At 39.2% G+C, this 12,545-nt stretch overlaps 1 protein-coding gene across 1 annotated transcript in view; it reads right to left on the bottom strand.

Annotated features, from left to right (window-relative positions):
- Positions 1-2,394: 2,394 nt before the first annotated feature.
- mgat5b (alpha-1,6-mannosylglycoprotein 6-beta-N-acetylglucosaminyltransferase B) overlaps positions 2,395-12,545 on the bottom strand; it is a gene marked incomplete in the record, with an annotated part of 112,538 nt that continues 102,387 nt past the window's right edge. Inside the window, 2 exon segments of the mRNA XM_014006903.1 lie at positions 2,395-3,124; positions 7,435-7,697. Coding sequence (XP_013862357.1) covers positions 2,926-3,124; positions 7,435-7,697 — 462 coding nt within the window.

Here is a 12,545-nt window from a genome sequence, read left to right on the forward strand (position 1 = left end):
TACACGTCCCAACACATTTTAAATCTGATAGATATAAAACTGATCACTATGGTAACAGGGTCACGCAAACTTACAATAAAGCCGACGTCAGGCGAAGGGTAGACCGTCTCATTTCACAGCAGTTTTAAGCAGGGAGGACGTGGCCCACATGGCCCAGCTGGGATACGTGCTCATGAGGACCCAGCCCATGAAATGAGTCAGACTATATCACTCCTGGATCAGGTGACACATTGCTACTGACATCATTTAAATAATTCAAACCTTGATGTCATTTTTTACACAGCTTTTAAACTATTCATCATTTTGTCACGGCCACCTATCCTTTTTCATAACTCAATAATTTATACGCCCAGTGAAGCAGTTTTGGTCAATGCAGTCATTCAACTTTCTCATTCTGGCCGCAAAGAAAAATCTTCATGCAATTCTAATGTAAATGATGGTGCCCCCCACTTTTTTCCCATTCTGTTTAAAGGTCAGGGAAGGCTAATGCAATGCAGTGCTAGTCAGAAGTGAGGAAATTACATACAAATAGTAAAGTAGGTATCATGTACAATCTGTTCATAAAAAACTCCCTTTATATGTATCTTCTTCACKCATCAGCACATTGTGGACAGAAGCAGAAAACCAAAAACCTGGTAATATTGTTCCCCATTCAGAGTTTGGGATTCTGAAGCCTTACATTACCTAAGGCTGAGCTGCAATTCTTTTTCTTACTTTTACTTGGACAGAAATCATAACAGAAGAGATTTCTTCCATAGCTAACATGCACTGGATGAACATTTAAAGCAAATGTGTCAAACTAAAGTCCTGCAGTACACCACAAAATTTCACGCAAGGGTTTCAGACATTCAAGTCTTAAAATAAGCATATGCTGCTTTAAAGTCAGCATTGACTATAAACTACATCACTCATAATGTTAATTATTTTACTCACAAAATGATAATACTAGGTGGAGGTGCACAGGGTTCAAAAGTAGCAGCATTTTTTGTCATTTAAAACAAAACAACATAAATTTAATATACAATAAAAAATACAAATCATAAATCAAATGAAAGGTAGCAGAAGAAAAATCTTATGATTTCTGCCCCTTTTTCTCAAATAAATAAATTCAATCAAAAGTTATCTTAATTTTACAAAAACATACACAAAATAAAATAAAAACAAGGAAGGTTTAATTCCTTCTTGAGCAACAATTCGTACATTATACCCATAAATATTTCTCCAACAAATTAATCTTTATTATTCTCTTAAATATACATTTTGATCTGGCATTTTTAATGTCATCCTCCAGATTATTCCATATTTTAGTTCCCTGGACTGAAGTACTCCGTTCCCTCAAACTGGTTCTAACTTTAGGTTTGACAAACATTTCTGTCCCCTTCAGATTGTAACAACTCTCTCTTTTAATAAAATGTAATTGGACGTTTGAAGGTAATGTGTTTTTATGAGCCCTATACACAAAATACTATAATCAGCCAAATCATAGAATTTCAATAGCTTCAAGTGATGGAACAATGAATTTGATGGGTGAAGAACATGAGCATTTTCATCARCATTTTCATTTTCATGGCCAAATTGTACCACACTCTAAAAATGAAATGTTGGATTTACTTAACCATGTTATGTGACCTGGTTCCACTTAACTGAGTTAAGTAAATTCAAAGCAACATGCTCATGTTCTTTGGTTAAAAAACTGGTATATTGCTTTGAATTTACTCAACTCAGTTAAGTGGAACCAGGTCACATAACATGGTTAAGTAAATCCAACATTTCATTTTTTACAGTGGAATTGGAAATTTCCCACTTACTAGTCCTAGATTTAAATTGAAACACCACTGAGAGGTCAGAATTCAAGATGGAAGCTACTCACATCTCAACAGTGAAAATGTTTACTTTTAATAGTATTTCTGTATTATTTATTTCACATTTATTCAGTTGTACTCATAAAACTTTTGGTGTTTATGAGAGGACGTGTTAAAACGTTCATATGCACTCAATCATCACGATGAAATGAGGAACATGATGTTTTATGTTTAGCCCAAGTTAAACATGACACGTCAAAGTCTATGACAACTGGTTTTTTGCTCATGTGGCTCTCATTAAAAATGAGTTTGACATCTCTGGTTTACATCGATGTTTTAAATATATACACAGCAAAATTATCTTGCTTGGGAAAAAAATCACTATCCCACAACACCTTACCCATGACTTATATACCAATGCATTATAGAGGAAGCTGTTATTTTTACACCAACTATACAGTACATTAGCCACTTATACACTGAAGCTGGTTGCTTCCAGTTATTTTTAGGTTGTTACATAGAGCTTTGTTATCATTTAGATGACATAATTAAAAAAGCAGGAATCAGACCACTTCTTTAAACTGAATCTGCCTCATTTTTCATCGTCTTTTATTATACAACACTTATGTACAAATATTGTTTTTCACAGAACATGTAAAATAGTACATTTCAAAGTGGTGTAAATGGCTTTAGGTGCATCTATACAAATATCTCACTATGATGCTGTCAGTATTCTCACAAAACTGAATAAATATCCCTTTAAAATTCAAGCGCTTCAAACCGATTTTAAACTAAACTCTACTAATGATTGCTGTTGAGTTTTGTTCKGACTCGTCCATGAAATTAAACATTTCTTCTTCCTTTTGTAACAACGCCATTATGAGAACTTGTAAACATAGGTTTCTAACCCATTCAAATTCAAAGCACAATCATGCAATTCCCTGAGAGGTCAATAAAATGCTCCCTTTCTTAGCAGGCTTTTCCAGGTCATTGCTAAAAGTCAGCGCGGCCGCTTAACATCACAGCTTTTTCAGTTCAAAGGTTCACTGCCAAACACTTGGGAGAGTTTGGGACTTTACAAAGCGCTGTAAACGAGACGCCTTCTGCAAGGCTCCTCATTTGGTCATAGGCAGTCCTTGCACAGCGCCACCTGTCCCTTACGGTAGTCCCTGCAGGGGCAAAGACGCTGGTATTTTGGGCTGGAGCCAGCGCAGCTGAACAGCAGCGGGTCATGCTGCAGACCACATTCAGCGTGCTCTGCGGAGAAGGCAGGGAAGAGGTGGTTCATTTCAGACTCCACTCCGTCACACCGGAAGTCCAGCCTGGGCACAGAGGTAGGATATGAACACATGTTTAACAGTGTGAGGACAAAGAATAAAAAAAAATATTTTAATGATTTACAACGTGCCTCAGGGTGTCCTTGGTGATATGACAAACCGAGGTGCTGCAACAATTAATTGACATCATCAAATAAGTCAATTATAAAAATTAGTCGACATGGAATTTCAACGCTTGGCATAATTTAACCATGTAAATGTTCATGTGTAACTGCAATACAGTACATGAACTGCTGGGGGGAGAGAACAGTGTTCTGAGTTATGCTAACATTAGCTAATGAATAGGTGACATCATTTATAAATCACTGAACTTTAGAAATAGTCCATCCGGTCTCGTCTTGTATTTATTTAACTTTGAAGTCTTACTTGAACCTATTTAAGCATGATTTCAAAAAGGATGGATTATGTTTTTAATTTTATGTACCTAAATGTCACTTAACCAAAGTTATTCTTCAGTTTATTTTGGAATTGCAAAGCTACGTCTACACCCTGCAGGGCAGGTTAACAGCCCATCATGCTGTTTTTTTTGAAAGGCTTGCACTTTAATTTGTATTATTTAATCACATTTTTCTTACAATCACATGTATTAATGCTATAAATACATCTGATTGAGCTATTAAGCTGATGTTTCATGGGTCATTTTTTTAACTTGCTATGGGAACCAATGTTAAATGTATGTATTTTATAGATAGTTCAATTCTATACCACACAATGTTACCTTCAGTTGTTATAAATAAGCTGTAAATATCAAAAATAAATTTGATTTCACATCATAGTCTATTTAAATGCCTTGAAATTAGCCTCTGTCTCTTTAAGAACCTCCTATCATTTCCAACACCCCCACTTCAGCAGGTCTTCAAACGTTTTAGGGGATGGGTGATCTGTGGGGCGGGAGCTCGGCTTCAGACTGAGCTTCAGGGAGGAGCTTTGTTTACATAGRCGGTCCTCGCGCTGAGGCTGCACTGCGTAGAGGCGCATCCCCCAGGTGGTGGATCAGGGATCCCTGTTCCTGGTGTATAGGGGTGTGCCTGAATAAGCTGAAAGGTGAATAGGGTACCGCGAACCAAAAGCAGCCGGGCAGGTGGGGCTTGATAACCTTGACAGGCAACCCTCCTAGGAGAAGGAAAACTCTGATGTAAAACTAGGGTACCGTCAACACTCATCAGTCATCAACCCCCGGAGGATGGTGAGTTGACAAGTTTTTAAACTGAGCGCACAAGGGACCAGCAACCAGTAACCGGCAAAAGGGGCTTCTAAAACCTCCGGGGACCCAGCCTGCAGCACATTGGGCATGGATTTTGCAGGTGGTCCTATGACCATGCCTCTGGCCTGTCTAGTGGGGAACCAGGCTGGACGGGCCAGCAATACAGTGACTGYAACAACCTTTACTCTGGCCTCGAGATCTGATGCCTATGTGTTGGGTCCTGGGCAACCGGAGGGTTTCGTGGTTTGGGGCTCTGTGACGATGAGGGCTTCTGCCTCTGCTGTTGCTTTGTCTACAGGGAGTACCTAGTGCGAGTATAGCCACTTGACTGCACCCCATTGGGGAGCGATTGGGGCCTCACAAGTGCTCGGGTCTCCAGGTGATGAAGACAGTGACATGTTGTCAGTGTCTTCTGATGGAGAAATGGGTCCTAAACTCTGTGGTTTTAGGGATGATGGAATTTATACAGAGTAACTTGCATCACTGTAAAATGCCAATACATTGTTGTGTACCTGCCTTAGCAGGATGCATACAGGCAAAACCTTTATCCAGGAACATTTTCACTCATAAAAGTCATGAAGGGTTACTCACCTCCAAAGTTGGAAGGTGTAGAACTCTCCCTGTCAGAGTCAGTTAAGTTATTGGGTGTCTATCTRGACAGGAAGCTTAACTGGAAAAAAACATGGAAATGAAAAGTGTAAAAGCAGCAATGTGCCTACAACACTGCTGTAGAATTTCAGTTGGTCTTGGGGTGCTAATCCAAAGGTTATCAGATGGATCTACACAGCCATAGTCCGCCCTATGCTATGCTATGCTGCTTTAGTATGGTGGGTTTGAATCCAAGTTGCGGTGGCAAGAGTGATGCTCACCCATGTGCAACAAATAGCCTGCCTGCGCATCACAGATTCTATCAAAACAACACCCACAGTAGACACTGAAGTCCTACTGGACCTGTCTCCTCTAGATTTACATATCTTAGGGGAGGCCACATCCAACACAGTCAGGTTATGCCAGTCTGATAGGTGGAAAATCTGTCTCACAGCACACTAGAATCTGGGACTGGGCAGTTGCTGCTGTTCCAGGAATTGCAGGACCTGGAGACAGAATGGTATAATTTGGTCATCTTCAGTCTGTAGGACTGCCCTAAAGGCTTGGATTAGACATCAACACTCAGTTCACTGGAGGGAGCTGATGGACTGTAAACAGGCAAGGGAACTGTTAAACGGCCCAAATCTTAGGTTTGATAAAATTCTTATTGCCCTGACAAGAAAAACTTTAAGTACACTGGTTGGAGTCCTAACTGGACACAATCTGCTCATCCGCCACAAAATGGTGATGGGACTCCATGACAATGGTCTGTGTGATGCCTGTGGAATTGAATTAGAGACCTATTTGCACTACGTAAGGTTCCTGCATACTCCCTCCGAAGCCGAACAGTCGATGCAAAATCGTGGTTTTTTGGTGTTCGTTTTCACACACACCTTCATAGTCTCTGAGACACCCTCTGCCAAGCTCCTGGGAAACCCTTCCTGCTGCAGCATACGTCACTATAGGGAGGTTCCTCCCGCTGGAGTCTACGATGAGGARAAGAAAAGTCTGAGACCTGTCACCCGATGTTATTTTTCCACAAATCTGTCCCGGTTAAAGCTCCAAAGTTTTTATAAGTTAGATTCCACTGTGAAAAAGGCCTGTTTAATCTTCTTTCATGAGTTTTTGGCTGTTTGGCTATCTTTATAAATCGCTGCTTCCAGTGAATCACTTTTTTTTTGAAACGAGTGGTTGAAGCAAAATGCAGCGCCTGAGCGCTTTCAGCAAGAACAAACACTCCCACAAACTTCTGACCAATCATACAATAAAGTTCTTATGAGTTCTTATGTGGAGGGGGGTAAAAAGTTCGACCCACGGTTTGTGTCAAGAAGTTGTCGAAATGTCGACAATGCGAACAGAATGATGCAATTTTCGTCATGAAACTGTGACAATCTGAACCCATTTCAGCAGTTCGAAGGGAGTATGCAGGAGCCTTTAGGCCACTGCCTTGTTCTAAGAAGTCAAAGGAAAATAATTCTTGGGGACCCTTTTATGGATCCTGGGCAGCTGTGGTGGATTGGTTAGGGGAGTTGTCCTGTAACCGGAAGGTTGTCGGTTCAATTCCCCATTCCAGCTGTCCTAGTCGTTGTGTCCTTGGGCAAGACACTTAACCCGCCTTGCCTACTGATGGTGGTCAGAGGGTCGGTGGTGCCGGTGCATGGCAGCCTCATTTCTGTTAGTGTGCCCCAGGGCAGCTGTGGCTAGTGTGTGAATGTGTGTGCATGGGTGAATGTCTGTAAGTGTAAAGCGCTTTGGGGTCTGGAGGGACTTGATAAAGTGCTCTATAAGTTCAGTCCATTTACCATCCTGAGAAGCTCAGAGCACTGAATGTTTCTAACCTCACGCCCTTCATCCGAGGGACACAAAGATTTAAATAAAGATCGTTTTGGTCTTTTTGGGGAGAGCAATGGGCCCACTTATGAGGCCCCCACTCATGTGGGTTCTTTATCCATCCCCACTCACCATAAACAGATTGAGAGGCAGCGCTTTGTACCAGCAAGCGTTTAGGTAGCTCCACATGGCTACCACAGGAGATACAAGGATTTCTCAAACATGCATGAATGAGTCAAAGCAACACTGTGGCTATGTTTTTGACAAGGAAATGACATTATAACAGGATATAAAGCTCAAAAAATTAGATTTTGTTTAATTCCCCCCCCAGCAACGATGTTGCTTTTAAAACCTCTCAGATGGAAAGTCAGAGCTAGGAGGTTCTATGTTAAACTGGTGAGTAATTTTGAAGCTAGAAGTGCAAATGAGCCATGAAACTGCATGGAAGAAGTGAAATATATTGTTTACAGGACGGGTTCAGTGACATGYTTTTTTAAAATGAGTCCAACAGAACATTAAATTTCAAACTGATGGGGCAAACTGAGCATTGGACATGTATACATCACGTTTCCTTTTTCCTAGTCAGCCGGCTTCAAGATGAAGCTAAAAGTATTATTATTATTATTATTTCCTATTTAGAAGCTGAAAGGAATGAAAAATCGAAGCATCTTACGCGCTGAAGGCTTCCTTAATGTTGATGAAACGATACAAGGCAGGTTCACAGATTAGCCCTTCAGTCTGGCATGCCTCCACACACGACTGGCCTTGCAGTGATGATAACAGCAGCAGAGCAGACAGAGGAGGCCACGACGAAAAGGAGCTCATGTTGGAGGACCAAGCGAAAATTCTGGAGTTGGCCAGCGGAATGAACGGTCCTCCGAGCAGAGCCCAAGACATGTTTACTGGAGGGAACAGGACCTCTGGGGAACAATAGTCCTGCAGATTTAAAGGGGGAAATTGTCAAGATTAGTAACATTATGTTGTTTATATTTTAAATGTACTAACTATAAACACGTTTTTTTCTTTTAAAATGTTGCTAAATGATTTGCTGTAACTTTCATTACAACTGAGACAGTGTTTCTATTTTAATGAAAACAAAAGTGCTAATCAWAAATGAGACATCTTTTCCAGGAAAATAAATGCAGAAATATCGCTGAATAAAAAACAAGGTGTTGAGGCGCAATTCATCTCGTGTGCAGCCAGATTAGATCACCAACACATACACACACACCGCCCCTCTAGCTGAGCCTATTAATAAAACTCAGGTAATAACATTTCTCTGACATGTCCCTCTGGCCTCTAGACCCGTTTATTAAACAAGMTCCTCGTGCCCACAGGCAATAACCAGGTTTCAAATCTCCCTGATCTGAGCTCCACTTCCTCTCCTAAACACAGATGACATCCTTGATCTCTCTTTCCTCTCACACATGAAAAGGTGAAGGATAAAAAAAGCTTGCTACTTAAACACGTTCTTTTACATGTAGAATTATAATGTGGTGCTTAAATGTGAAAATCTTCAAATTTACTTTGAATTTTCTTATCATAAGGTAATCAATGTTTTTTGAAGAAGTAAAAGTGTTTGCATTAATCCTTATTATATTTATGCAAATAAAAATAAGAAATGCCTTTTGGAGGCTACTACTATTAATCATTAGAGTATTAAAAATCAGAATATTAATATTGTAAAGTATAACACAGTTGTAATAATTATACATGGATGTTTTGACAATGTCATTCACACATTTGATGAATTATTTATACAGTAGATTGAATTAATTTAATTTTCAAGAAATATATGATTCATCTTGATTTTTTTCTCATCCAATTTACTGAGAGGAAATCAATTAAAAGCTAGCAAAATATTAAATAAATCAGAAAAGCCAGCAAGAAATAAACTCAATACGTTAATTCAATTGAACTTCATTAATAATCTTTAATTCATTAAATAATTTATCATTATCCATTATCTATACTTGCTTCTTCCTTTCAGGGTCCCCATATTGTGAAGGGCAGGACAAGTCGCAAGTCCATCACAGGGACACAAATGAGACATACAACTATTCACACTCTCACTCACACCTAGGGACAATTTAGAGTTATTAATTAGCCAGTCATGTCTTTGATCTGTGGAGAAAACCCACGCATGAACAGAGAGAACATTCAAACTCCACCTAAAAAAGTCGATCGAATAACGTTCTTGCTGAGAGGCATCAGCTCTACCAACTGAGCCACTGTACCGCCCTATTATTATTATTATTATTATTATTATTATTATTATTATTGTAGTAGTAGTAGTAGTAGTAGTAGTAGTAGTAGTAGTAGTAGTAGTAGTAGTAGTAATAACAGTAATATTTAAATAAATTCATTGTATTTCAAGTTCAGATTTTTTTAATTGGGGTTCTATAGAGCAGACTAAGAATAATTAATATCTTACCTGTTTTAGATAGTTTTTTGGACAACCTCAGTTTGAAGAAATAATCTTTGTGTCTGACTGGATTGAGGAGGTAATGACTAGTTCAAGTGGAGCTAAGAACAAAACACATTATTTCCATTGCAATACAACTCTAATTTCTAATATCTGACCGTAATTTAATCAAATGTGATTTAACTAACATTACATCCCTGTCAGTTTCACATTACATTGCAACATAAATAAAATTTCATGTATTTTTTGCAAGTATTAGTAGCAGAAGCAGTTAGCAGCAGCTCACTAACTGCAACACATCAATCATGTTGGGACTGGAGCTGTGACCTTATATTTACACTACATGCGACTCCGGTGCGCTGCGCTGCGCTGCGCTGCRGTGTGCAGCTGTTCATTTGCAAACCAATTTATACAGCATCCGCTCCGCTCAGCTCTGCTCCGGTGCGACACACAGAGGAGGGAGCGTGTGCAGGGAGGAGATCGTGCGATAAATCCAGTGATAAACGTGGAAGTCAGAGCAAAAAATAATTAATTCTGTGAAAGACGAACTCCAAACAGCTGAAAACATTGATATAAAAGGGTTTTGATATTTATGGTTGAAACTGTATCGCTGTCGTCTTTTTGAAACTTCTGATTTCAAAATAAAATCCACGTGTATCGTGTGTGCACACATATGCTTCATGCTACATGTTGCCATCTGCTTCCCAAACACAAACATACATTCTGACAACAGTTGTGTAGAAATATATCCATATATTTATTAATATAGCTGGGATTTCCACAAAAATTATTCCCCCTTATGGTGTCTTATTTTGAAAATACGGATGTTGTGTCTGTTCCTTTGCCGRTTGGTACAACGTAATCTTTGTAAATTGACTCTGGAGCAGCTCCAGCATCTGGCAAAAATAGGATCGGATCTAATTTTGGCGGACCGCCGTCCACTCACCGCCGCCCTGCACCACCATGCAGAGCCAGTGTAAACACTCTCATTGATTAGAATGGTTGCGTGTTTGCTGCGGAGGTCGGACCGGAGCGCAGTGGAGCGGAGACGCATGTAGTGTAAATTGGGGGTGAGTCTTGTCTTGGCCCTACATAGGGTGTTGAAGGAAATTTTGTAACTGATTAATTGAATATTAGATGCAGTTTTGTATTTTATACTTTCTGATCATTTCAGCCTTTAAGGTTAAAGCAGACAAAGAGTCGTGTGTGTCTTATCATGTGTTCTTTCTTTAGCCTAAACAAAAATGACCTGATGCATCTCAGTAATCCAGGTAAAAAATCAAAAGGAAAAAAACTGTATAGGTCCTCTGGACGGGTTCTTCTTTAATGAAACGTTTCGTCTCTCTTCCAAGAGACTTCTTCAGAGAAGTCTCTTGGAAGAGAGACGAAACGTTTCATTAAAGAAGAACCCGTCCAGAGGACCTATAAAATTTTTATCCTTTTTAAACAAAAATAAGTTACATTCTGACATCAGACGTAAAGGGTAACACCTGCAGGGGTGTAACCAGGAAGAGATGTACATCATAAGGTCAATTCATTATTATAGTAAAAAGAAGTTGTCAGTGTTTTGCAGAGTCTCTGCTCAGAGCAGGGCAGCTGTCTTTTGTTTGGGTTCAGCTCAAGGTCTTATGGTGAGGCCTGTGCTGAGTGCTGTACTGTGAACCCGACTGGAGTCAGAAGACTGAGAATAACGTTTTAAGAAGAATCCAGTGGATTCCTGTTTATTCGGACATACCGTTTTGAACATCGTAGGTTTTTCCTACAGTGTATCATATCAGGAAAGTCCTTTGGTCCACTTGTTTGGTCCGGACAAAATAGCAGACTTTATTTTTTTCCTCTGGCGTGGTTTGCATTCATGTGCTTTTGGCAAGTGTACTACAATTTATAAACAAAGCCGCWCAGGTGATGGTCATTGCTCCCGTTGGACAGAAATGACGTGGACAGGACAGAGCACAGATCCAGAAATAAAGATGATCCTGTTAATACAACTGACCGGAGACACAAACTCTGGTCCAATGTGTCAGGTGTGAATACACCCTTAAACTAGCTGTTAGGTTGTTTTATTTATTCAGTCTGAATGATTCCCCCAAACTGAAATCATTCGAAGAGTTATTTAAAATAAGTAAGTTAATAATTGTTTACTTTATCACAGAACCTTAGCTTCAAAGATCTGAACTATTCATTTGAAACTGTCAAGGAATGTTCTTGATCCTCACTAGTTCAGAATGCTCAATTTTTATAACTTGTCATTTGTCAAACGGGATGGTTTATTTAAATACACTCAAAACAAATAAATAATTCTAAACTTGTCATTTGCCCTGCCTGCATATCATTTTACAGAAAAAGACTGAGTTTTCATGATACTTTCCATTGTAGTATGATGCTGTTAAAGGGGGTGGAAGGCAGAGATAAGCAGGATAATAAATTCATTCAAAACAAAGAGAAATTATTTTAAAAGATGCGTGCACCGTAGTGAGTTTTACAGATGAAATTTGGGAAAGTGAAGTCTAAAACAAACTTAATAAAAAAGTGGAGGAAAGAAAAGACAGGGCAGTTTGATTGGGAGTCTGTACACAGAAGTGGGTRGGGTTCACATTTTCAGTCAGTCATGCTGCGATGAGCCTGAATGTTTGTGTTATTTCTGACAGCCTGGGGAGAGACAGTGCCAGAGGGAAAAAAAAAAAAAAAAACAGAGGCTAACATTTCCTTAACCTCTGACTGCAGAATGGCATCATCTTGACAGAAACCACACAGGATGACAGCAGCTGTAAATAAAACACACGCAAATATGTGTTTTTGCAAGAGTCCTTCTTTTATTTTTGTTGTCAGACTGCAAAAGTTTTAGTAGAAGGAATGCTGATTACAACTGGAACAGGTTTATACTTTTTTCCGACTACCAGTAAGTTCATGTTTGGATGTTTGTAAAACTTAAATAAAAATGAAGAAGATTTAGCAGCATTTTTCCTTTTTTGACGAAGCTCTAGAAGCAGAACTGTGAAGGCGTCATTGTGCTGATGGACAAAGCTCACAGCCAACAACCAAGCATCCTAACAGAATCCTAGAAAAGATGAATTTTATTGTGTAAACTTTATTTATTTACAACTGCACAATGAAGAAAAAATGTGCGTGGAACTAGGTGTGTCCCAATAGCAGTTCTTCGCAAACCAAGTATTTCATATTGGGTACTCGCTGATAAAGAGGATTGATACTGAGTTCTGAGTTAGAACGTAAATATTACTATGACTTAAAAACAAATTTATTTTATTTAGAACAAGATCACTCGCTTTCCTTGTAAGAAAGCGAGTGACCTATACTATACTCTATTAAAGTATACTACACTTTACTATACTATACTATAC

The sequence above is a fragment of the Austrofundulus limnaeus genome, unplaced genomic scaffold (genome assembly GCF_001266775.1).
Source record: "Austrofundulus limnaeus strain Quisiro unplaced genomic scaffold, Austrofundulus_limnaeus-1.0 Scaffold38, whole genome shotgun sequence".
Lineage (NCBI taxonomy): Eukaryota > Metazoa > Chordata > Actinopteri > Cyprinodontiformes > Rivulidae > Austrofundulus > Austrofundulus limnaeus.